Here is a 27151-nt window from a genome sequence, read left to right as displayed (position 1 = left end):
GCATTTCCTTTGCTTGTACAATTTCAAAATAAATGTGCTTCTCTGAAAACATTTAAAAAACGTCAGTCAATAAGGGCCTGGCCTTCTTATCTGATTTATATAGTTAAAGCTCCTGTTGATTTTAATCAAGAGAGAGAGACTCTTGCCACCCTCATTTATATTTCAGTCAGTCCCTTTTTCCATCAGGCTCCCATTCGTTTCAGGGATTGAGGCTTTGATTTCACCACTATTGAATTAGTGATTTTAATAGGACAGAACCAGGTTTGCATAAAGTTTAGCTCAGAAGAGCTTAAAGACTCAAATATCTGCTCCTGCAATATGTTCCCTATGGCTGGACTCCTCCCTTTGCACCAAGTGGCACAGATCTGAGGGGGCTTTTCCAAAGAGTAAGGGTCACCGGGGAGAAAAAGCACACGGTAGGAACACAACACAGACCTCGGTCTTGCCAGAACAACATCATTATCTTGAATGGGATTTTTCTGTGGATCCAGAGCATGGGATCAGATCCCATTTGGACTTAATTTGGTCTTCATTAGTTCACTAGAATGTAAAGGCAGATTGAACAGGCCCACGTGATTTCATAAAACTGCACATAGAAAATACAGACCAACACTTTAGGCATATAAAAATTGACTGGCATTTAGTTTTAGTCACTGAAAATATCTAGGAAGAAAAAAATAAAAATAAAAATAGAAGATTAATGACTATAAAATACTCAAGAGCTACGGTTTGGAACAGTGAGACACAACATGATTGAAAAATTTTAAGCAGAATGCCATATAAATAGGTAAAACTGAATGCAGCAACAAGTTGCAATGAACTGCAACTGAGAACAAAAAAAATCACTTTTATTTTGAGAATTAATGACCAGACATTTTTCAGAAAAAATAACATTATGTTCCCAGTTTTTCAAATGACTGAAGGGACACCTCTACATTAACTTGTTATGGAAGTTATAAAACTTAAGGAAATATAGAAAACTTTTAATTTTAATTTGTTTTTTAAACCGAAGGATTGTGCTGTGCTCATTGTTTGGCTCAGCCACCAGAATCCATATTTTGGGGATTTTCAAACTTGCCTCTTTTCCATGGGCCAGGCTTGAGTGAGGTCTGTGGCATCAGCCCAGCCATTTCAAGCAGAGGGCAATGTTGCAACAAAAATGGTTGCTCTTTTACATTACATGCATTAGGTGCCTGACTTTTACACATTTAAGTGACAGAAAATGATATTTAAGTAAAAATTAACTTAGGTCCAATATAGGAGGTGGAAGCCTGTTGTTACAAACCATGTGTTGGTTGATCTAAAGTGCTTTTAAGGCTTCCGTTCTTGCTGTCTCAGTGTCTTTGCAACACTTGCTGTTACAGTGCTAACCTGGAAGAAGCGTTCACTCTTTTCCGTGCACGGGAAAGTGAGAGACCCAGTCTCTGGCAACAAGTCCCTGGAGCAGCAGGGAACTGATGCTGGAATTTCTAAACACCTTCTCAGACTTTTAACTGCAGGACCCTCTGTCTATTAGCTGCAAGGCTGGACTGCTGCTCTTACCCAACTGTTGGGAGTATCCAATTTCAGAAGAAAATCAGAGGACAGCAAAAAAATACCTCTATTTTTTTTTCCTAATTAAAAAAAAAAAGAAAAGAAAAAAGAGAACATTTTGTAGGACATGCTATGTATTATAGCATAGGAAGCTGTTGGTGCTGGATAAAAAAATGACAGCTTTTTTCAGACAGTTGTTAGATGGGTACTTTGTAATGAAGGCTTTGGTTCAGCATCTCTCTTACAAAGCTGGAGAATAGAGAAACCAAAGATGCTTTGGCAGGATTGACATTTCCCTTTATTTAAGTATAGGGGAAAGCCTATACTTTGCTTTTGGAACAGCCATGGGCGGGTGGGTTGAGGCAAAGTTGGTGAGTCAGGTGATACCTTCTGTCAGTCCAAATGATTGAACTAAAAAACAGATAAGCTTCGGGGCATGGAAGACCTGGGGCAAGTCACTGGAAGCCTGCTTTGTCCAGCTATATGATTTGTGATAATAAAAGGTACAACTTCTACCCTCTACAAAGCTTGTGTCTTATCCCTTACACCATCAGGGCTTCAACAACGTTGCCATTATTGAAGTATGGGCACTGCATGTAAAGAAAAGGGAAAGAGAGCTCAAAGATCATGTGGAAGCAAATATTGTTAAATCAAAGGAAAAAAAAGAATGTGGGTAATATTTTTTTTTAATACCAAGTTAAGAGAAATATTCTAAGAGATTGAGAACTTTTGGATATGTCTATGTAGCCATTTGGCACTATTTATTGCCACAGAAATAACTCTTGTATTTTTTTTTTTTATTTTAAAATGGAACATTTTAAAACAAAACCTTTTTTTTTCTTAGTTATGAATTGTTGGCAGTTTTCTATAAAAATATCAAATGCTTCAAGTTCTGGTCATTAAATCTTTGCTTTTCCTCACAGAATCATTAATTAAACTGACAAACGCAATACCTAAAGTTATGCAAATAAAAAAACCAAACCATCATGATTTACAGCACAGATGAACTAAAATACTGTAGTCCTTAATTAACAGATATACTCATGAGCTTTTTAACAGAAAGCAAGATACGTGAGATGCTTTAAGTAGAAGTTGCAATTTTGCAACATAAGTCTGTACAAAACCTCCAGGCAGCACGCTGTGAAGGAAGTACCTGTGTCCCAGGAAATGCTTTTTCCATAAATCCTTGTTAACAGTAGCTTTCCCCCCAACCCCAAACTATTTACAAATATATGCATTTTGCAAGCTCAGAGCACCTTGTTTCACATCTTTATGAATGCATGCACTGACATTTCATCCTTTCATGTGCAAATTCTAAAATTCTTTATAACCAAGAAAACAAAAAAAAGTTAAAAGAGTTCAAAATCTGTCTACAATCAGAAGTGAAAGGATCAAAAATGTCAGATGTTGCAGAACACTGGCTCCTAACAGAGCTCTCTATATTTTATTCACTGTTCTTGAGTCATTTTTCCCCATTTTTTTCAGTTTGTTACAAAAAGCAGTCTTTTTTTTTTAAATTAAACAGTATTTAAACTAAACAACTTTTCATGCCATGCAAAAATAACATTTTATGCACTTTTTTGAGGCTTTCCATGTTTCAGTTCATAGGCATTACTAACTGTGTTTTAAGAAAAAGTATTTTTATTGCTTTTGTAACTAGTCACATGCTAGTTTCACGTGTCGGACAGTAACCAGTTTCTCCTGGACTTGAATGAATTTCTGGGGCAAATAAGTGGTTTTCCATTTTGTGGCCTTCTTGGTTACTGTCTTTCTTTACCTCACCCACAGCATGGTAAATGTCTTGGGTACAGTTGTGGCTCATGCTTTTGGGTGAAGAGCTGACCTGTGGCTCCTCTGTTAAATGGTTGCCATCACTGTGTTTATCCCCACAGCAATTTGTCTTGACATCCTGTTGCTTTTCCTGTTTTATACCATGTAACTCCATAAACTCTTCTTCTTCTCCAGTGTCTATTTCAGTGAAGCTCCTCCTCTCTTTTGAAGGGAAAGTGAAAATCTTTTGTTTGGGAAAGAGAGGGGATGATTTTTTAACAGGTCCCTGACAAAGTGCTGATGCGTCAGCACCAAGTAGAGGTCGTTCACCTTGGGGTGAATTTTCTTCTAGGAGAATGGTGCTGATGTGCTGAGGGGTGGCCTGTGTGAAGTCTGCTCCTGCCATTACTGGCAGTGGCCTTGCAGTGCTCGGTGGAGTTTGTGGAGCACCACCTCTATTGTCTTTAAAGTTAACTTTAAGGGATCTAGATTTTAATGGGTTGCTACCTTTCAGGGAACTTTTGGGGCTTTCCATGGCAGTATCTAAATGCAAATGACCATGCAAAACAGTCTGCGATCCACTGCCGTCACTGACAAGAGCTCTGTCGATTGGATTATAGTCAAAGGTGACATCAGTTGGAGAAAACATTCTGTCTTTTGTGAATGGTATAAACTGAGAACTCCTTACTCTTTGGTTGTCTTCCAGGTTAACAGCATCAGCTGGAAATCTCATTTGAAAGTGAGAGCCAGGAAACAGAGAAAGGGGAGACCTCTCTGTTTCCGTGAAGTCGGTCGCACAACTGGCAAAACTGTCAATACTGGATGTGCTTCTCATGTCTGTTATGATGTCCGTAGGTCCAGCTGGCAATGGATCTCTCTGACCTGTAACTTCTTCCATTTCTATTTCTTCTTCATACACAGGTGGCTTTGCTGACTGGTCTTGGTAACCAGCATTAAGATTAGGCTGAGACTGAGTTTTAGTAATTTCATTATACAACATCTCCAGTTTTTGGGCACTGAGGTGCTGCGGGCTGGAGGATGCTGCAGCATTGTTTAATTGCTCGTGGGAGTCTTGTTGACTAACTTCTTGGTATTTGTTCTCATAAGACTTGTTTGAGCTTGTTTCAGACATTGTCCTTCTGGCCCATTTCCACCGGCTTGGGGACAGGTGGTTGTCATCAGGTGTCTCCTTTGGATTGGCTGCTTCTCCAGGCTTACCTGAATCTACTGCTACGTCTATCATTTCCATACTGCGAGCAAAGGCATCTTTCAGGTTCATGGAGACAATGCTGCCATTTCTTTTAGCTCGCTCAAGTGCTTCTCTCCTTTTAATTGCCTTCTCCTGTCTTTTCTGTTCCTTATAAAACTCTGAGAAATTGTTCACAATAATTGGTATGGGCAGGGCTATGACCAGCACTCCAGCAATACAGCAAAGTCCTCCAACTATTTTACCTAATAATGTCTTAGGATAAATGTCACCGTATCCTACAGTAGTCATAGTGATTGTTGCCCACCAGAATGATGCAGGGATACTGGTAAATTTTGTAGCATCCTCATCCTTTTCAGCAAAGAACACAAGACTTGAAAATATCATTATTCCCATGGCTAAAAATAATATCAACAAGCCCAATTCATTGTAACTCCGCCTGAGCGTAAAACCTAAAGATTGAAGGCCTGTTGAGTGTCTGGCGAGCTTAAGAATCCTTAGGATCCTCATAATACGAAATATCTGAACCACACGTCTGACGTTTTGGAACTGCAGGACACTTTTATTGGACTCTGTGAGGAAAATGGTGACATAGTATGGCAAGATAGCCAGTAAGTCAATGACATTTAATGGGCCTTTGAAGAACTTCCACTTATTTGGTGAGGACAGAAAACGCAAAAGGTACTCCATGGTAAACCAAGCAATACACACAGCTTCAACGTGTGCTAGCTGAGGGTTGTCATTTGGCTGCCCAAATTCATCTATTTCTTGAAGCTCTGGCAGTGTGTTAAGAGACAAAGCAATAGTGGACAGTACGATGAACAGAATGGACACAATGGCCAAAATCTGTAAAACAAAATAAACAATGTTTTGGTTAGACTGATAACAAGTGTATTTGTCAGGGCTTGCTTAAATCCTTTCAAGTGTGCGTGTGTCAAATAAACTCAGAATGGTGGCAGCTGCTTTGGCTGCTGCATTCATTATTTTTTTTTGATGTTTTGATTTTTGCACAGAGAGAAAACATTAGAATCCTCTTGGACACGGTCAAAACCTGATAGTTTTACTGCCTACAGTAAGACAGTTCATTTCAGAAAGCAAGCCATGACTTGTCTTACCATTTTTAGATTACAATGGGAGGTGATATTTTTTATTGCAAGTTACCAAGTGAAGGGTATAAAGTTTCTGCTAATGTGCAGAACATTATTAATTTTCTGCATTAAGTTTAATTACGTAAAACTTTACACAGTGTGGAGAAGCGATTAGGAAATACCGTGTGTAAGCTGTCTATTTAGTACTCCATAGGGCACACCTTCCTAGCCTTGTGTAAATTTATGAGACGAAAGTCAAAGTTCATAAAAATAAACGAGCAGCATTGTTCAGGAGACTAGTCCTGCCGAATTGTCATGTCTAGACAAATTTCAGCTGCTACAAGAATTGAAGGTATTGGCCCTGAATTAGGTTGAGAGCAAGATGTTAAAAAGTAAGCAGTAGTATGAAGGTGAGCCCAGTTTCTCATCATGATTAAAATGTTTAAGTAGACAAATGCTTCCTAGAAATAATGTTTCAATTTCTGTCCCAGGAGGTAGGTTTTCTGAAATATTTTGTCATTCATTTTGCTAAAGTTCAGGCACGTCCATACCTCACAGCCTTCAATTTTTCCTGTCGTAGCTGGTGATTCTCATTTACAGAATGAATATTATGAGAAAAGGAATGAATCTATCAGAGAACGTAATGGTTTTGACACAAAGTTTAGTTATTTATACTCAAAGGAATATGGGCAGCTTTGAGATAGTGTGTGAAGTGTTAAAGTGATGCAAAAACTATTATAAAACTTTACTTTGAAAAAAATATATTGCTTTGGTTAGAAGTCTTAAGTAAATCCAGGTTTCTATTAGAAACACTAAAATAAATTGTTTTCTGTTTTAAAGCTCAGTTTAAGCTCATTCGTAAAAGCATTCGCTCTCATTTCTCAGAAATGGTACTGTTAAATAGATTTGGTGATGTTTGGTGTACTTCCAAGGACACACTAAGTCTGACAAAATTGCTGTAATAGCCAAGACGACTGGGTAAGCTTCAGCTAAGCAGAATGCAGCTGTGATGAATATATGGAGAGAGATTCATCACAGTGGCGATAACAGCTCCAGAAATGGAAAGGCCACCTCACTCTAACGTTGAGAAAAATAGCAGTAAGCCTGTTTCATCTAGGGGTTACTAAGGACAAATACAGCTCTCTAAGCACAAACTGAAACTGCTTATGGTGTGAGGGTCCGTATTTGGCACCATCTTGTACTCACGTGCTATCTTTGGCCTTTTTCAGCTAATAATAGTACAGAACAGGTAGCACCTTTCATATTTTGAAGTACTCCAAACAGATTTGTATCTTTCCCTACCAGTGCTGCTTCTGCCTTTTTTTTTGTTTTCTTTTTGGCTGTATTTATTGGAGGAATAAGATCCATTTATTTCTCCTGCCAAATGAGTTGTGGACCACCTGTCTTCATCCTTCATACAGCCCATTCAGAAAACATACTCTGGTTAATCTATCCTATTTAGAAGGGCTATACATCCCTTTAAAACAACAGCAAAAGAAGCCAATCTTAGTAAAGAATGAAGGCAATAACACTGCATACCTAGGCAGGGCTGAATAATGAAATCAGTGAGGTCCTGTAGCTAGGACAGAGGCACACAAAAGGCCACACTGTTGGAGAGCAATAACTACCTTTCAAACTGTGAAAGTTGCCTATATCGGATTTCACTGTGAAAAAGTTTGAAGCTTAAATAAAGTATACTAGGTTCTCCACTTCACTGAAATTATTGTGAAATAATTAGTGCATGCTCAACTTCTCCAACGTACTCAGTAACATAATTATACTTTCAGAATTCAAAGAGGAAATAAACATGGCACAGATCTGAATTGTTGAGCTTGCAGTTTCTGTCAAACTGATTGCTTCCTTGTTGGGCCAGCATCACAATGTAAATAACAGCATAGGAAAAAGCTGTACAATACAAGGACACAGTTACTTGACATGTGTTGTTCTTGAAAAATAAAATCATGAGAATGGATCTGCCTGATTGTCATCAGACTGGTTTTAGTTAGGAAACACTGGCATTTCAGTCTTGTCATAGAAAATTCATTTTATACCTAAATGTTCACCAGCATACAAAAGATCCTAGAAAAGAGGTGAGTCAATGTATAGCACCCCTTCTTACACTGTGTCACACTGCTAAAAAAACTCCGCGCATTTTATGTCTTGAATACAAAACTTTGTTGTTCAGAGTTGCCACCCAGGGTGTTTTATTGACAACAACCATCTATCTGTTTGTTCCAGCCATTCATTCATATGCTGGTAACACGGAAGCCTGAACTCTGTCAGCTATTTGAATAAAATCTACAGAATAGCACACCTGGAATTTTTAGTGTTTGATACATATCACCTATAAGCATGAGTCTGTTTTTGGTGAAAAAAAAATGCAGCAAAAGAAAGTATTTTGGTTTCTTCTCATGTAAGTATCTCAAGCTTTTGTTTGTCTTGGACTTTGTTGTGTAATTAAAGTTGTGCATCATTCCACGCACAGTATGTTTTAATTATTGCAATTGATTAAATTTTACAACTCATTAGGCAAAGAATGGCAGGGGATCACTAGGAAGAACAATAGCGACTATGAGAAAAAGAAGAAAAAAAAGGGACTGTGTATTCTGAGTCTACATAATGAACACTTTGCAGATAGTATTATGCTGGTAAATCCTCATAGACCAGATACACCTTAAATTAACAGAAGCACTGATTTTATAAGAAAGCCTGTAGCAATCTGCTCAGCCAGCTATGCTGGTACAGAAGAGTAAATAAAACCTCCACTGACTGAATCTTTACCAGCAAAAGTTCCTGTGTTGTGGACACATTTCTGGAACTGTATTCTGGACTGAAATGCCTGGAAAATTTTGCATGCTCCAGGTAGTCAGTCTAAGACCACAGTTTAGCTATATAATTCTTGATATATTTAATCTGCATTTCAGAATATAAACAATATTCTGTTTAAATGGGAGATTCTGGCAGTTTATGTCATTTATCCATGGCTCTGCAAAAACACATAAAGATCCAACTCTTATTAAACTTTAAAAATATTTCTGTATAAATTGCAAAATGCTTCTAAAAGAATGGACATATTTAAATTCCTTTCTTAGGGGCTGGATATGAAACATTTGAATCTGCTGCTGAGGCAATGAATAGTAAAATATTCCTTGAGTTAACAATGCAGTCTTACCAGGCTGCTCCAGATACTTTTGTTTCTGATTTTTGTGGGGGCAAAACCTGGTAGCAATCTGAAAATGTAGTCGTTTCCCAGGATTAAATTGCCACTAAAATGTGGCCTTTTTTTTCCTGTGCATTCATCTCATTACTCATTATTACCAGCACCGTGAGGATTTCTGCATAGAATGAGCACACAAATTGAGGCAGAAAAGAAAGGTGTAATGGAATAGGCTTCAAATTGTTCCTTGCAGTTCTTCAACAACTGATACTGTGAAAAGGCTCCTGACATAACTGATGTGCCAGTGTTACTTTTATATAAAGCAGAGAAAAAGTATACATGAGGATCACACTAAAGTGTAACTGCTCAGGGAAAGTTCAGTTGAGCCATATCTAACAGCAAATGCAGCATATTTGGTTAATACAGGTTTCAATCAGGTAAAACTGTATTAACAATGTTGTTCCTTAGTTTTTGTTCCAGGGTGGGAGCTAGGGTAGGATCTAGACCATTTAAATAACAGACAGCAATATTGTCTCATTACTTTTCAAATCTGTAGCTTCCATAGGCACTGAAATTCATCAGACTGTTACATATTCTTCTCTAGCTCTGGCTTTAGAAAAAAACTCAGAAAAAGTAGTCACCATTCAGCTTTTGAAAGACTTCTGATAAGTTCCTGGAGAACTAGATCAAGTTTCTTGGGCACTTAGCTAAATATTCTCAGAAGCATCTGCTCTTGGGAAAGAGGTGTCTAGATCTAGATTTGGGCAGTTATATAGCTGGAGTTGGTCTGGCTTCTTCAGAGAACCCTGAGAGCTACCAAGTGCTGTAGCCAGCAGGCCGTGCTGTATCTTCCATGAAAGTGCCCTTAGCCTGCAGCACAGAGCTCCCAGCTTGCGCCCAGACAATCCACCGAGTCACAGCCACACTGGCAGAAGCAGAAGGTCAGATCATGGAGGTTTTCGTTTCTCTCAGGGAGTAAGCCCATGAAAGTGGAAGACATAATTGTAGGCTCGATGGGAAGTTTACGGAAATCAGTTTAAATCAGCGGCATCCTTGACTGTCGACAGTCTTCAGATTGTGATATTGAGTTTGCAACTGAATAGAACAAAAAGTTTTGCTCAGTAGGAGCACTGTCTTGTACATCTGCCTAAATCTGTGCGTGTCCTGTTCTTGACACCTGGGACCATCCAAACGAGATGCTCGTCGGAGCAGCAAAGACAACACTACAAATTGAGCTGCCTTCCAACTATAAGCATTATCACACGAGGAATTTGAAGAATAGTCAGGACATCAGTCTGTAGGTATTTAGGGGAACGGGCCATTATACTTTCCTTTAGCAATGCAAAGGAGAAGCACATTTTTACATTGGTACAAGGATATTTTACCAGCTAGTAATAGCACTTACCAGTACAGCACCATGGCACTGCCTTCAGCAGCTGCCACTGCTGTTCCTTGCTAGACACTGCAGAACAAGGCCATGAGACAGCATCTCTGTCTCTGGTCTCTTTGTTGTCTCCCTTCATCGTGTCCCCGGGATTTCCCAGTTACAAGCACCACCTCTTGCTTCTGGCCCACGATTCTACATTGTGCTGCTCTGCAGAGAGGACTGTATTGAGCTCACACCTGCCTGCTGGCAATTCTGTGCTCAAAATGTTTCCTGGTGTGTCACAGCTCACATCATGAACAGTCTGGCAGATTTAGAAGTCTGTTACTTTGAATGTGAGGTTTCAACAGGCCACACTGAAAAAGTTCAGCAAAGCAGCAAGATATTTTGTTACAGATAACAGGGTAGGACTTACTGGCTAATGTCTTTATCTTAATAGTTCTGCAACACTGAAAATTATGTAAGAATAGATGTATTGTATGTGTTTGCAAATGCATGCCTAAGGTCATGGAAAAATTAATTACCAGTTACTAAAATTAGACCTCGGTACCAATTTAAAATTATCCTAAAACTATTACTGAGAAATAAATAAGACATCAGTCTCCAGTCAGGTCAGGTACTCTAACCTCAGCCTCCGCTTTTGTCATTATTAGAGCTGAGTCAGTACTTGCAAGAGTGAAGACAGAATTTCATTATATAGTAAGAAAGAAGTTTATATCATTCTGTCATAAAGTCTGAAAACAGACATCCTTTGTAGTTTTCTTACAGGGCCTGCAAACCATCATTACAAGTGGAAAATCTCCACTGCTTATGCACATCTACCCTTTCAGGGTACACCTTTCATCTGTTTTTACCCCTCTAGAATAACCTCTGATTGCAGACTCCTGGCATGGGTCTAACAGCGCCACATAGAATACAGTGTTTAATTTTTGAAAAATAAGATGGAGGAGAGGGGAATAATTTAACAGAATAACATAAATTTAGTTCAGCTTACAGCTCTATCACAGTTGCCCTTTCCGGAGCACGTCTGATAATGGCTCTGACAGCATGTGTAATCACTGAACAGCTTCTCTCTGCTACTCTTGATCTCCTTCCTTGACGACATTATTTAGAATTCTGACCTTTCATTTCCACTTTTTCCTAGATCATTATTATTAATATTTCTTAGGACTGAATTTGAATGTTCTTCATTGATCTTTCAGGGATGTTCATTAAGCCTGACATTAACCTCCATATATGAAGGTTAAGCTCTCAGTGTTGTACTTATCTGTTGCCTAAGTGATGCCCGGTCTTTTCTTTTTGTCTCTTTGCACTGGGATGACTGTCACCTTAAAAGATTAATCTAGAAATGCTCACTCAGGAAGTTTTCACTAAAGATTTAACAACTAGCTCCATAGACACTCCCTATTATATCTTTAGAGATGAGAAGTGGCAACTAGTTCATCAGTAGATGAGCAGCCACTGCTCTGTCTTCAGTTCTGCGTGACAGACCCAAGTTCCCATTAAGCTAGTGAATTCAAGTACTTCTAGATGTTTATTCATGGTTCCATGAAGTTCAGTGGTGACTCTACCTAAGCAGTCATTTCTGAAGTGGCATATGTTCAGATGTTCAGGGATGTGCTGTCCTGTCAAGATCTCCCAGACTGGGAGCCAACATGTGTAATAGCGAAGCTGAGGGCAGGTAGTCAAAGGGACTGCCTCTGCTTCTGTAATGCGGTGTCCTTCAGGTCTGTGTCTGAGGAGGCTCAAGGGAGGTAGTAATTTGCTGCATACCAATTCCAGTATGCATGGGAGACTAATGATGATAACAGCAGCACGATCATAATGATGATAAGTCTAGTGGGAGGGGTAATAACAGGTAGTTAAAACTGAGATTTTACCACTAGGTCACTCAAACTTCAAGCACAGCTATATCTAAGCAAGGTATTTTGAAACTGGCTCCGGTAGGTTTACCTGACCTGAGAAACTACTACTGTCCTGGCACATCCTTCACTTCAGAAGTTCAGTCCTAAAGCCTTTCTGTGTAGCTGATACCCTTGCTGCTTGAGAGCCCTGCGTGAGCTCCATTTTTTTTCACAAAGCCTTTCCATATCTATCCTTTTTCCACTTTGTGCTGACCATCCCATTCCATAGACTAATATTTGCTTTAGAAGACCTAGAGTCTCAGAGGGGATAAATCTGCTTAGGAAAGGATCCTATATTTGAGAGCAGCCTGGTATGCTTCTGGTTTAAATTAACAGTAATAAAATACATCTCTCCTGCATTCTGTTACAGGTAAATTACTGGTTTTTGCTATTAGGATAACAGCAATAGAATACATCCCTCCTGCACTCTGTGGTGGGGAAACTACATTTACTTAATTACTTGATTATTGCTTTAAGGAAGGATGACCTTGGGGTTTGCACCACCTAGAATTTCAGCATCAGGATTTAGTAAAATGTGGGTTTGAGCATTTGATTATGTCTGAATATGGAGCTGGCTTGGTATAAGGCAATCTTCCAGTGGATAATATGGGAAAATGAGAACCTTGGGAATGTGGACTGAGTCTCTATGAATCTGAACACAGGGACCATTACAGTCTATGTCGTGATTTCATCTGGGATAGAGTTGACTTTCTTACTAGCAGCTGGTATAGTGCTGTGTTTTGGATTTGGGATGAGAATAGTGTTGGTAAAACACTGATGTTTTTGGTTGTTGCTGGGCAGCCAAGGTCTTTTCTGCTCCTCACGCCACCCCGCCAGCGAGCAGGCTGGGGGTGCACAAAAAGTTGTGAGGAGACACAGCCAGGACAGCTGACCCCAACTGACCAAAGGGGTATCCCATACCATATGACATCATGCTCAGTGTTTAAAGCTGGGGGAAGAAGAAGGAAGCAGGGGGACACATTCAGAGTGATGGCATTTTGTCTTCCCAAATAACCATTAAGCGTGATGGAGCCCTGCTTTCCTGGAGATGGCTGAACACCTGCCTGCAGATGGGAGGCAGTGAATGAATTTCTTGTTTTGCTTTCCTTGCGTGCACGGCTTTTGCTCTACCTATTAAACTGTCTTTATCCCAACCCACAAGTTTTTCTCACTTTTACTATTCTCTCCCCCATCCTGCCGTGGGGGGACTGACTGAGCGGCTGCGTGGTCCTAATTGCTGGCTGGGGTTAAACCACAACAGTCTATTAGAACACTAGTGGCACATTAGCTACATAGTAGATAATTAAGTACAGCATGGCTAAAATTTCCAGGATGTATTTACTAAATATTGTGACCAAAAAGTGGTGACAGAGATCTTGGAGACCAGAGAAATTGCAGTAGGCACAAGTAATAGGCAATGGATTGCAAGCGTGACTAGTAGCTGGATCTTCAGCACAGCCCTGAAGAAAACTGCTGTAATTAATTATGAGCAAAAGCTGAGGATAATACTGGGAGTATTTGTAGGCAAAGATGGGAGACCTTAAGCAGTCACAGATGAAGGCAGTCTTCATAGTTTGGGAAAAGGCACATGTATTCAGTTCAGCGTCAATGGAGACAACCCTGAATACTGTTTATTTAGCACAAAGCTATTGAGCATTACTTTGGGCTTGTTAACAGATTAAAATACATATCAAGTCAGTTCTAATATTTTTCTGTTGAACAGCAAAAGGCTATCTCAGCTGGAGACATTAAATCAATACTTAATGATAAACAGCAAACTGTCCACTAGGAATTAATGTAGAAGAAATGGCAGATCCAAAGTCACTGTAAGTGAATGGGAATTGCTTTGTTTTTCCACTAAGAATTGGATAAGCCCATGAATTTGACAGCATATTATTGACATAAGTGGAACTAGTACCTGCTTGAAATTATAGCGTAACTAGTTTAATCAATTAAATAATTTAATGTAATGTAGGTTACAGTGAAAATAAAAAGTATATCTAGCTAAAGCTTTCTTTGCTGTATAAAAGTGTGAGAGATTTAGCTCCCCATTACAGATAAACACAAAAAATTAACTTCAAGAGTCATGTTGAAGGCTTTATTTATAAAATAGTTTTGTTTCTGCAGAGCTGTTGACCTCCCTAAATATTATTTTTAGATTAAACAATTTGCCCATGTGTGTAAGAAAAGTTAGCTAAATTTATCAAAAATGAGTAAGATGTCTTTAATATAAAGTCCCTGCCGGTCCTCATTCAGAAGTTTTCTAAACCTTTTGATGATTGCATCTGGGATGTTTCTTGTGTTTATGTTGTGTTTTGTACTAGCTGTCTAATTTTCAAATAGTGAAAGCTGATTATTATTACTTAGATGAATGTACTAGAATCTTCAAAATTTCCACCTAGGTCATGACAAAGAGCTTGCAGTTTCCAACTCTTGCACAGCGGGCAATATGCAAGATCTGCTCTGCGCTCCTTGCATGCACAAACCATTGGCTTCATTACCAGGAATTTCATTTTCAAAAAAACCAAACACAAACAACAAAAAAACCAACCCCAAACCACCCCTTTCCCCAGAGCCAAAGGCGGAGGCTATCTCCAGCGCGCAGCTGGGCTGACGCTCAGAGGGAAGGGAGGCGCGGCGGGCTGCGGGGCGCTAGGACCCAGCGGGGCAGGAGGGGGAGGGAGCTGTCCCCCACCCCGGTGCTGAAGGCGGGCCCTCGGCACAGCGGCTGCAGCGCCCACACGCGCTGCAGAACCCTTTTATCCTACGGCCTTGAATACATGAAGGTATGGAAAGTATACCATTCATATAGGTAACACTGGCAAAATAAAGATAATGCCGGCACAATATTTGTTTCTCAGACAAAATACCATTGAAGTAGGCTGGAATCTCACCAGAGGTGACAGGTTTCTTTTGATTGCTTGCCATTAAATAAGTTATCAAAAGCACCTGGCCGATCATGGTGGAGCTAAACAAGCAGGAGTAATGAAAAACAAAACCCCAGGTGTCTACCTCTGAGAAGTTTCAGTATAGGCTGTTGAATGGATATAATGGGGAGAATCACCACACCTGATGTACGAGTTTATTCTGATGCTACTAATTTTGATATTAACATTCAACTTAAAACAGAAAGCTGGATGTAACTGATTTAAAAAATAAATGTTGTGGAAATTAGAAATTAAATTCCTTGGTTCTCACTGTTTGTATTTGCCATTTAGTTTTAATGGAATTTGTTTACAGCTGAGACCTCAGATGATTAACCAGGACTGTACACTTGAGTCTAATTAGCTAACAACCATATTAAGAGTTTTGTTTAAACTATTCTTATTCCATCATCTTTTTACCATTGACTGAGACTGTCTTTTAGTGATATAATACAGTGAGTAAGGTTGACCTCCCACCTGAAGGCTTCTGTTATCTATCAAAGAGATTTGCTACTCAGCCTTATTTGAAATTATGACAGGCACAAAATTCAGACATAATCTTTACTCACACTTTTAAAATAATTTTTCTGTCTTGGCTTCATGTCAATTTCTATATATATTTCAGATCTGCAGCTCTATGTAAAACATCTACATCAACCTATAGGTTTATATAAAGCTTATGCCAATATTTCCCACACTTGTGGAATCAGAGAAATTGTTAGGGAAATGAATCCAGTCTGATGTTTCCTCTTTTGCAATACAGTTAAAGCCCTGCATATCTTAACTGTCTTCTTTTTTACTAACTGTAAGGTGACTTTCTTTTCTTTCTCCCTTTTCCCTCGTGATGATTACTTGATTATCCTTTCATAACTTCCCTATGAAAGAAGGAACTGCTTAATTGGTCAATCTGCTGCTATTTTAAAGTATTTTTTCTGCCCATGATTCACTGCATATTACTCTTAATTAACTTTTAAATTTTAGAATCTCTTTTCTTAAATGAAACCCTGCAAGTTAAATACAATGTTAGGAAAAGTTAATTCTAGGGGTCAAAAAAATGTGCAGCAGTTTAAATAAGACCCTAGTCTTAATCCAATCAATAAAGAAAGAAAATTTGGTTAGATGTATATGTGTTATAAAAATTTCCCCCCGGTTGCAGTACCATGAAGACATGTTACTAAGAAACAAAGTGGACAACTTGAGAAACCAGAGGAGAAGGAACTAAATAGTTAGTAAAGCCAAAGTATTCTGTAAATGTAAAGTAAAAGGTAGCATTCATAGGCTATGTCTACACTTCAGACTGAGGTGGAGTGGAGCCCTATTTAGACTAGTTCTAAATAAACCATCAAGGACAGCAAAAACAATGTAGTTGTTGCAGCATGGCAATTATGATTCTTACATAAAATATTTAAGCAGCTTAAGTATCAACATCATCAGAAATCAGATGGAGGACTCAAGTGAGGGCTGTTTGGAATAACATTAGAGCAGAAAGCAGTCTGCTGAATAAACTCATGGAACTGAACCTCTGATTTTCCCCACCATGATCCAAAGCAGCTGGAGAGTTGATTAAATTAGTTGGGTGCGAGTTAGCCTAAAACAAATAATCTGGGTGATGGATTTCTTATAACATTTTTGCCTTAATCTTTTTTCTGTTAGAAAGGATATAGTTCAGGAAGAATGGTGTTTGATGCCGATAGCTAAAATGGCACTCCAGAGCATTAGACAGCTTGGTGGAAAACAGGATACTTTAAGAAATGTAGTGTGATTATTAACTCCTCATCTTTCAACTTCAGCAGCTCCTGGAATTCCAAACATTCAGGAAAAGATGGAGTCAGATTCTTTGAAAGCTAATGCACAGGATGGCCAGCCTTTACTGGAATGCCCCTATTTTGGACTTTTTTTAACTCATGGGACCGTGCTGCTGGTAGAGTTTACCATGACAAGACTGATGGGATGGATCTGGGAACAAAGCTACATATTTTCAGTAGACTTTTTTTTTTTTTTGAGTAAACTTTTCAAGTTTGCCTTTCATGTGGTAAGAACGTTTGTCTTCTCCCGTGACTTTGAAAGCTATGCTGCTAGGAGGTTTACCTCCCACTGTTGCTACATAGCCAAAATTTGCAAAGGTAGACATTAGATTGAGAACAGTTCTTTGTCTGGGTTCGATGCTAAGCAACACAGTTCAGATCCAGAATTTGGGTTAGAAACTTTTGCTTATGTTAGATGTCCCTCCAGAATTACTTTTGAAACTTTATCTGTAACACTCCAGTTTTAAGCTTTTATTAAGCTGTGATATTTTCTGTAACACATCCGCAGAGTACCAGTGCTCTTCAAACAATCATATAAATGTTCTCACATCATATTTAGAAAGGTCAAATTGTAACTGAATAAAGATCTGATGCACAAAATATATTACCTATTATAAAATTATTATTAAAAGGTACTGCTCATGCTGCTGTGACCAACACAGCACACTAGGTAGGAAAACGCCTGTAAATTACATGAACCTTCCAATTTAGGACTGTAATTCAGACTCTGCTTTTAGCACAAATAACTTGGGTGGGTGCTGAATAGGGTGTTCAAGGAATGTCTGTTTTCTTCTAAATTATGGATTGGCCAGAAGAAGGGTTGAATATTCAGTGCCCTACAGAGAAGGTTGGTGTTGCACGGTCACATATAAATGTCTATTAGGCTTCAAACACTCATGGTCTACTTGCATCACAGGGCCTGGTTTTGTTCTCAGGAAACCAAAGGGAAATTTGCTGTTGCCTTTAACCAGAGTACACAAGTGGAGTTTGGGTATTTTGGTAAGCTTTGTTGGGAATGTGCTGATCACCAAGGGAAGAAGGTTGTCTATGGAAAGAAGAGCAGATTTTGGACCTCAGCAGTGGAGTGAGGAAGTAAAGCAAGGAAGTCTGACAAGCCTTAGTCTAGCATTCCACAAAAGATGTTTTGATTTTTTTCCTATTTTGTATTTTAACCAGTAGATGTCTCTGTTTTATCATGCAGTTGTTTACAAGGACACAATATTCCTGTTGTCATAACACGTATTTAGTAAAAAACCATTTGTTTCCCATGGAATGAGTAAATGTGAATGTAAAGATGCTGACTTGATGTTCTTGGCATACACTGGTGATTTCTGACCAACCTAAGCCCCTGGAAGCTTTAGTGAGAGCTCTGGCTGCTAAACAACTTTGAAAATCATCCTTATGGAAATGTCCTATAGGATTTTAAGAGGGCAAAAGAGGAATTGGTGAGGTTCTATGGACATTCATCTAAAAATGTAATAAATTTAATATAGCTTTCTTTATCACGTGGGAAGGCTCTATGGAAGCAGCTTACAGATCAGTATGGAGTATTCAATTTCTACACAATGCCTCAGGAAATTCCAAGTTGTGATAGATGAATTATCTTCTCTCCTTCATGAATGTGTAAGATAATGTTATTCCTGAATCTATAGCTATCAAGAGTGATAATATATATGATTTGAAACATTCACACCTAACTGAAAATATCTGTGATGCAATTCTCTTCAGGCAGTTGTGTTTTCCTCCTCACTTGAGAAACATATAGAAGATATATATATTTATATATATATATTTATATATATATATATACTTATTCTAAAATCTTTACAGAAGAGATCCTGGATTAGCTCATCAGAGGGAAAAAACTGTAGACTGGATCTGCACTGAGTCCTGAACTGCATCAGAGCTTTTTGTTTGCAGGTTGTTCCATCCTGGTCAGATGCTCCCTTGGTAGAAGTCCTTACAGAAGCTGTTAGGATTTGTGTCTGTGTCTCACACTAATTAAATTGCATAAGCATATTATGTTAGAGAAGAAAAATGTTGCTTAGTTTAGATGATAGCTATGCCCATATGAACCAAAGCAGTATGTTGGGGCTTTTTTTTGCCATTGAGATGCAAGTCTATGTTGGAAACAGAACTTCTCCAGCTGGAGGGAGCTGGAGGAGGAAAAATCAAGGACATCAAGGACAAATATGTGTTACAGAGTTCTCCTGCATGTTCATACTTCCACACACTGTGGCTGTTAAGTGGAGCCATGGGTGAGCTACTTTTTAGTCCATGCTTATGCTTCAAAGGCACTGAGATGAGAGATGAAATGAGATGGCCAGTCTCTAAGAGTTATTAGTCCTGTGTCACTGGTTCCATCTCCTCAGAGGGTGGCCATTTCTAGGACCCAAGTAGAACGTGATGTAATAGAAGGAAATATCAGGCCTTCCCCTGAAATGAGTTATTACTAGACACAGCTGTTCCCCAAATGTATAGACAATGAGGAGTTGTAGAAGGGGAAATCAGTGTTGAATAGTAGCAAAAGAAGGACCAAATTGTCTGTCGAATTGTCCTGATTGTCAAGCTGATGGCCAGGCCATAGAAACCCCAGAGTTTCCATGACTGCAGCCCTACAGCAGAGTTTCTACAGCTCAATCAAGCTTAAGACAAGAAATAAACCTGAAAATAAATTTGTCAGGTATGAACAGCTATAATGCAGCTATTTGAAGCAAGGTTATGGACAATAAAATTCATCTCCAAAGAACACTTGAACATGGCAAAAATACATTATACTCTGGCTATGCCTCAGGAAGTATCTTTCATAGCTGACAATTTCATAATACATACATTTTTTTCGTCTAACTGCCAGCATCTGGCAATTTATGATAAAGACTTGGAATGGAGGCTTTGGGGTATTTACAACTGCTTCTGTCTACACACTGATTATATCTTCGGCTACTTCCTGAAAGCCCTCCCCCCTGAAAACCAAAAAATTGCTGTAAGGGCAATGTGATTATTTTGCATGATCTTTATAAGGGATAGCACTGCATGAGAAAGTCTGTACTCGAAGAAGACAGTATAATTCAGGCACCAGTAAGTTACACCTGGAATAAACTGGAACCACTGTATATAAGGAATATATGTAATATTACTATATACTGTTACGTATGGTTTCTCTGAGATGTAAACATACAGCTATGTTCTTTCAAAAGGATTAATTAGTATTGATCTTGCAGATTATAATTGCTTCTGCTTTATTCTGAATCCTTCATGCGCAATTATTTTTATGTAAATAATCTAATGAGAAACACATTTTTATGGGAAAATACCTGTTTTACTGTACTGACATTGATGTATTTAACTGCTATTAATAGAAACAAGGCAACAGCCCCATGGCTGCGGCGTCGTACTTTTTTTTTTTTTTTTCCAAAATGATTTATCTTAGTAGTCATGGAATTGCGTGCTCCTATAATTGTCCCATGCTCCTTTGAAGGAAAAGAAGTGGGAGGGAGGTGATTTGTTGTCTTCAGTACAATACGTTTGACATTATGCCAGAAAAGTTAATGTTAGTCTGAAAGCAAATAAGTGGCAATAATGCTTTTGCTGTCATACAAGATGCAGAAATAAATGCACGTGATGTGGAGATTAAGGAGTCAAAGCATAGGAATATTTGAGTTGCTTTTCAAAATTTGGCATCTTGAGTTGTGAACTGAATTTTTCAGCATCTAAGAAAACACTCCTCATCTTTGAGCTCCTGTTTATGTTTACCTTTAACAGAACCCATACTATCTCATCTTCTGTCTTAATGGTAATATTTCAAAAGGAATCTAGTTTGACATGAGGCTGGGATTATTTAGAAATATGGGACTATATTAACTCACAGTGACTGACGGAAATATGCCATCCTCCATCAGCCCTAACATCACCATTTGTGGATACATTTACGCTCAAATGATTAGTTCTCTGCTTCATTTCCGAGTCCTGGTTCACTTACAGGCTCTTTCCAGAGGCAGGTAATCACCTCCTTCTGAGATGAGACCAATATTGTTGATTATGTACTCCAGGAGAGCAGTATGGACAAAACATTGAAGTCTAAAAGCAGGAATAAGGATCTTTAGACCAAATTTGCTCATGACCTCCACCTTCTGCACAGTTTTGCTGTACACTTCCAAAATAGGAGGGACTGTTGGGTGACCTGTGTGCTTGGGCTGAGCCAGGACAGACATTTTCATCAGTGTCACAAACATGTTTTCAAACGTACATATTACAGCTACAATCTGACAGTGAATCTGATTTATGAGAGAAAGCACTTGTATAGCAACTGGGTGATGTTACTGTGCATATTTAGTGCATCTGTTGGGGTAAGCATGCTATATAGTAATTCAACAACATAAAAAGCAATTTCTATGGATTTTTATCAGCGGGAGGCTTGTTTCAGAGCAGCATGATTTGGGTAAGAAATTCCCTTAAAGGCATGTGAAATCATAAAAGAGGAATACAGTTTCCAAATCTCTCTCAATGGAAATCAGAGATCCAAACAGTGAAAAGGTGCCAGGAAAAAAAGTGAGTAACAGATGCACTTTCATTGTCTGATCCTTCCACTTAACAGTTAGTCTTTCAATATGATGAACATTATTGCTAACATGAAAATGTGCAAATAAAATCGCATTGAAAGTGTTAAACATCAGCAATGTTAGTAGGGTCACTAGCTGCACACCAAATCTGGAAGCTGGGATAAAAGGGATTAGGTTTTTTTTTCTTCACAAAGGAAAACGTTGTCTCCTCTGAAATACCCCGTCAAACAGAAAAATCTGCAGTCCCCTGTCCATTAGAAAGTATTGTTATTTTATTAAAATTCATTTAGTTTCTAACTCTGTAGCTGGAAAGAAAAGCAATATTTATTTTGGAGTTCCCAATTGCTTTTGAATTTGACAAATGACTTAAATTACTTGCTTATCAGATTTAGTTTAGGAATGAATTGTATATTTTTTCCAGAGGGTGTTACATTTGCTAAAGAGTTTCATCAATTTTCCATTAATGTGTAAGTCAGTCTTAGTGATAATTACTAAAGCAGAGGCATCATATTAACCTCTTGGTACCAGAAGTTGGGATCAGCATATTAGCATTTAAGCAACGTAAGCCTTGGCCCATTGCTGACAAGAGATTAAATTGCAGCATGCTATGCCTGCTGTGAATGAATTTACTATACCTGGTCTAATATGTTTTCTGCAGTTCACAAATCCTTATCCAGATCCACAGAAATCAACTGGAATATCCTCACTAACTTCATGAGCCAAAGGCCCATGTAAAGCAGGTGCCAAGGATCAAAACCCTACATCAATTTGATGTATCTTAAACCAGCTCAAAAAAGTGAGCCTTTATCTGTTTCTTTTCTCTTTCTGCACTCTATACTGTTTTTTGGGTTTTTTCTTTTGGTTTTGGTTTTTTTTTTTTTTTGCAGTAGATGGTAAAGTTCAAGTTATTTAGATGCACTGAAGCATAGAATTTAGAGGTGGATAAAACCTATTAAGGCATGTGGAATACTGCTCTGATAGTGCCCCATAAATTAATATGCCTTTTCTGGCTGACAATGCTGAAAATGACCAAATAGCTAAACCAAGAATATATTTGTGTGGCTGTAACATTACCAGCATAATATATACTTTTCTGATCAATAATTTATACACCAAGATATGCTTCAAAATATGCTCACCACAATAATCCTAGCTGTAGAAGACTCATTGCTTTAAACTAAAATCTTCATAAAAACCCTTTAAAAATTGACTTGTTAGAATTATGGTAGCAGCAGTACAATTTTAAATTCAGTGACTGAATGAAATTTTTTCAGTGAGATATCTGGTTAAACAGTTGTCATTCATTTTTTCTTCAAACAGTATTTAGACATTGCAAGTTAGAAAAGACGCAGCAAATATATAGGCATAGATACCTTATATAAAATGCCAACATTTTCTATTATTTATTAAACATATTGGAAGTTTCATGGGAATAAAGCTATGAAAGGAATTTGTTGTTCTGCATTACTATTGCCTTAAGCTTTGATGACCTGTGAGTTATCAAAACTTACAGTTAGGTCCCGAAATTGCAAACCGGGTGGTCTTTCTAGATATGAGCTGTTTAATTTTCAAGAGAATCAAATGCAAATTGCCCCTAGGAAAGGCTATGGAATATCATGTCCATGACCTCACTTTTCCTAGCTATAAATTTCATATTGTATAAAACTTCTACATAAAAACTGTAGAGTAGCTGCCAACTTTACATTGGTCTTATGAAGATCAATTAATTATGTTTGGCATTTGATAAACTTTCAGAGATCAGCTCGCACTTAAATCACAGCATCTTGCTGGCTCCCTCTCTTATGCAGGAATGAAAGATGGGATTATTGTTATCGTTCATGTCTGTGACACAGGCACTCAGGGATGTGCTGGCCACAGTCTAAGGACCTGAACTGATATTTTACTATCAATTTTCAAATGCTTCTGGAAATGATACCACACTGGATCAGCTGTTAGCATTAACCACAACTGCGCTACCTCTCCAAAGTACTGCTTTGCGTTACACGATTTTGTGGTATTGGACAGCTCGTTGTCTTTGTAATTCATTATTTACTACTATTAACATTGTAGTGCTGGAAGAATGTAGTTGACATTGAAGTGCGCTCTTTACCGACAATTGGCATACTCTTGTCTGGATCTAGATTAAACCTGATACTGAATGAACACAATAAATTAAATGGAAAGATGGGGACGCTTTCTTTACTGGTCAAAGCTTAGTACCCCATATTATCCACTTTATATTTTTTTTATATGAGTGCCTTTAGAGGCAATAAGGGCCTTTATGAATTCTGGGCACTGTGTAGCAGTAAGTGCTATTTACATGGTTAAAAATACAATTTATTATTTTCAATGATCATTAGTTTTACATAAGATTTATATCTGTAAGACCTTTTTGCAACAGTAAGACAGGTAAAAATTGCCCTTAGATTAAATGAGAATTGGGTTATCACATTAATAATAATTTTCATTTCCTCACAGTGAAATAAATACAGTTCTCAAAAATAAAGGCAAGGTTTGAGATGGGTAAACTGGTCCAGGGGTCCAGTGTTTGTGTAGTTCAATTAGTTGGAGTGGGTTATATTAATTCTCTTCACTTTCTCCCACATCTCTAAAAAGTATCAGATAACATTTCCACCAAATCATTGGCTTTTCCTTCTCTTCCCTCCTGAAAGGCACTTGTTTGCAGAAGTTCTGCCAAAAACATGAAAACATAAATAATGGGTTTATCTTATACATCTTCCATGGCAGAAAGACGCTGTAACACATTTGAAGAAAAGCCTATTAACAAACTGGAAATGAAAAAAAAATAAAAATTGCTCTGCTCCCCACTAGCCTGCCAAGCTGAAAGGCTGACATTATTAGTTATTCTCACTGGACCACCTTTTCACTGCATTTTGTTAGTTCCTTAAAACTCCTGTTTACCAATTTATAAGCTTCCCCTTCAGAAATTTAGATGAAGACATAATCTGTATGTGCATGCATTTGTGTGTGGTTATCTATCTTAACTACAGCATTGACAAAAGCAGAAACTTTAATGACCTTAATGCAATCAGGAAAGGAACTTCTGAATCCTTTCAATACGAATGCCTTATTAACGGTTTTTACAGCTGATTTGCAGAATGCTGAGTTGAAACATATGAGAACAGCTGATATCATGCTGATAGACAAGAGGTCAAATCTCTACTGGGTCACGTATGTTCCTGCTGAAAGCTTAAGCAATTGCTCACACGCACGGTTATTTATAGTGTTGAAGAGCGAACCAAGAGTATTGGTATCTGATTCATATCTCAGATACGTAAAGCAAACTCAATACCAACTGAGGGAACAACAGATGCCCATGAAGCTCGTCTGGTTGACAGATGCCATTTGAATAAAGTTTATTAAATATTAATGGCCACTTAAGCGGATTTCCTCTGCTAGTTTCTGTCTGGAACTGTCACCAAATCCCAAATGCTCTGGGCTCCATTATAGTCCATGAAATATACCTATGCTACTTCAAGGTCTAGGGAAGGTTGCATCTCAGGCCCTTCAATGAAGAACCTTCTTTCTGAATCTCCACAGGTGTGGAAGTTAACTCTCACTTGGAGCAGAAAGGACTCCCGGGTAGCTGTGGAACAGGGATTGCTGGCTGTAAGAACAGAGACTTCACGGTAAGAATAAAACCAGCTCCAGACCATCAGAGGTCCTGGTTAGCTCAGAAGTTTGAGTTCATACATTACTTGTATCCGTTTCCCTTTAGCACATTGTTAAGTTTGATTATCCTACTTTAAAAATGGTTCTTGGATGCAAACATATGCTGCTTGGTTATGAATAAAACAACAATAAAAATATTATGCTTAGTTCATGAATAGAAATAAGTAAAATGATTTGCTTGATCCAGGGGTTCTTAGACTGTATAACACTTAACTGCCCTGAAAGATGCAAAAATAATGCCTAGGAAGCCAACAGCTTCCTTCCGAGCAGAAATGTGACTGTGAACTGCTGCTGTTGCTCCCAGCATTACCATAGAGATGGTACACAAGAAGAATAAAGTTGGGGACCTCTGGAAACTTTGTATTTTGTAACAGATAAAACTATGCAGTTCAGAACGATGGGCAGCATCTCTCCAGGACACGCGCAGGAGGCTATGCAGTGTAGAAGCAGGAACTTCACATATAACGAGATACTTCATAGCAGATTTTGTGGTAGCCTCTCATAACAGAGTAGAACAATTTCTCCAGTGTGAGCTTAATTTTAAAAGGCATCTGCTTACAACTGCAAGTGATAATATTTTGCAGTGATAGGGAACATTTGAATCACAAGCAAGAGACTGGAGTATTGGCTGTGACTACCTACAATTACCATTTCAACTCTCTCTTACAAAGATTTCATTCCAGACCTCCACAGCTATTTATATATTCATGTACTGTACAGATGAGGAGGACGAAGATATCCGCTCAGACTGCTTACCTCTCACAGTCTTTTAGATACTTAGAGTAATCTAAAATGTACATCTAAACCAGCAAAACATTGTTTCAAGATTACAGACTTTGCAGCAAAGTCACCAAATCTCCGACTTACTCTTACACAAAACTGCCGTTTACAAATCCCATGAGATTTCATGAGAGCAGCAGATGGTGAAAATACATTTCTAACAACTCATTTATATTCTACGCAGTGGGATGAATTCTTTTTGCTCTCCTCATAAGTATCCTTCCAATACGATTCTAAGATTATTTCCAAGAGCTGAAATTGGTTATGAGTTTGGGTTTTTTTCTCCATTTCATTTTGTATTGTTTCTGAAGTGAAGAACAAGTAAAGCTTATCATCACTTATATTTCAAATGCAGCATCTGTCAGCCTTTATATATATAATATACATATACACACATATACACATACACACATAAATATGTATGTATGTACACTTATACAGAGAGAGATCCCTGTTAAACATCTTCAAATGTGAAAGACAAAGGCTTAATTTAGGAGCATTTAGAGTTGTGGGCTACACTGCTGGCATGGTGCTAAATGCAATTTACTAAGCCCTTTATGCAATGTCTTATTATACAAAAAATTGCAGATGTGCCAAAAGTAACAAAGTGGATTGGTTTGGAAGATTTAATGCATTTATGTCAGCTCTGAAAGCCTGAGTCAAAATCATATTCCTGGAGCTTAATTTGGATTGCTAGTGCTTTTTAAAGTAATTAAGAGCATACAGGTAGGAGACATTTGAACTGGGCTGGAAATACTCTACTGGAAAATACAGTCTTGTTACACATCTTTTCTGCATTGTGTCATGTTGGGTTCCTTTCTTTTTTACTGCATGCTACTTTGCCCAAGACTTGCACTTCCCATTATGACAATGTTCTCAGCCCCCACTGATCTCTGTGAGAATCCCACCTATGGGAGAATGGCAAGAAAGGAGAGCTCAAAAATAACAATGACAACGCATGTGTTCCATGTTAAAAATCCACAACCTCTGAGGATTTCAAGTAGATACTTCTTTACAATAGTAAATTCACACAGGATAATTCTCTGCTTATTCAATATGATGAAATACCTGGAACGCTCCCCCCTCCTCCCCCTCCCTCCCCTTCATCCCCCAGGCTGTGTTGTGTTTTTCCAAAAAAATCAATTCACAGTATTTCCTGATTTGCTTCACCAACCTGATCTCATTTCAACAGTTTTCTTTGTGAGGAAGATGGAACAGGCATCTCCTAACACAGTCAGTTCAGCTCCAAATTCAGTTATGAAAAAATGTTTTTAATGTAATATTGTGCTGTGATTTATACCCATTTAGCAAGGCCAAGCATAAATAGAATCAAGAGAAAGAGGAAAA

General features: G+C 38.3%; 1 protein-coding gene across 1 annotated transcript in view; it reads right to left on the bottom strand.

Annotated features, from left to right (window-relative positions):
• Positions 1 to 2381: 2381 nt before the first annotated feature.
• Positions 2382 to 27151, bottom strand: part of KCNB2 (potassium voltage-gated channel subfamily B member 2) — a 194572-nt gene continuing 169802 nt past the window's right edge. Inside the window, exon 3 of the mRNA XM_074577272.1 lies at positions 2382 to 5356. Within this exon, the coding sequence (XP_074433373.1) occupies positions 3194 to 5356 (2163 nt within the window). The 3' untranslated portion in view covers positions 2382 to 3193. The remainder of the gene's footprint in view (positions 5357 to 27151) is intronic.

This window comes from Larus michahellis, chromosome 2 (assembly GCF_964199755.1).
Source record: "Larus michahellis chromosome 2, bLarMic1.1, whole genome shotgun sequence".
NCBI lineage: Eukaryota > Metazoa > Chordata > Aves > Charadriiformes > Laridae > Larus > Larus michahellis.
Note: the sequence above shows the minus strand (reverse complement) of the source record. Positions and strands in the feature narration are given on the sequence as shown.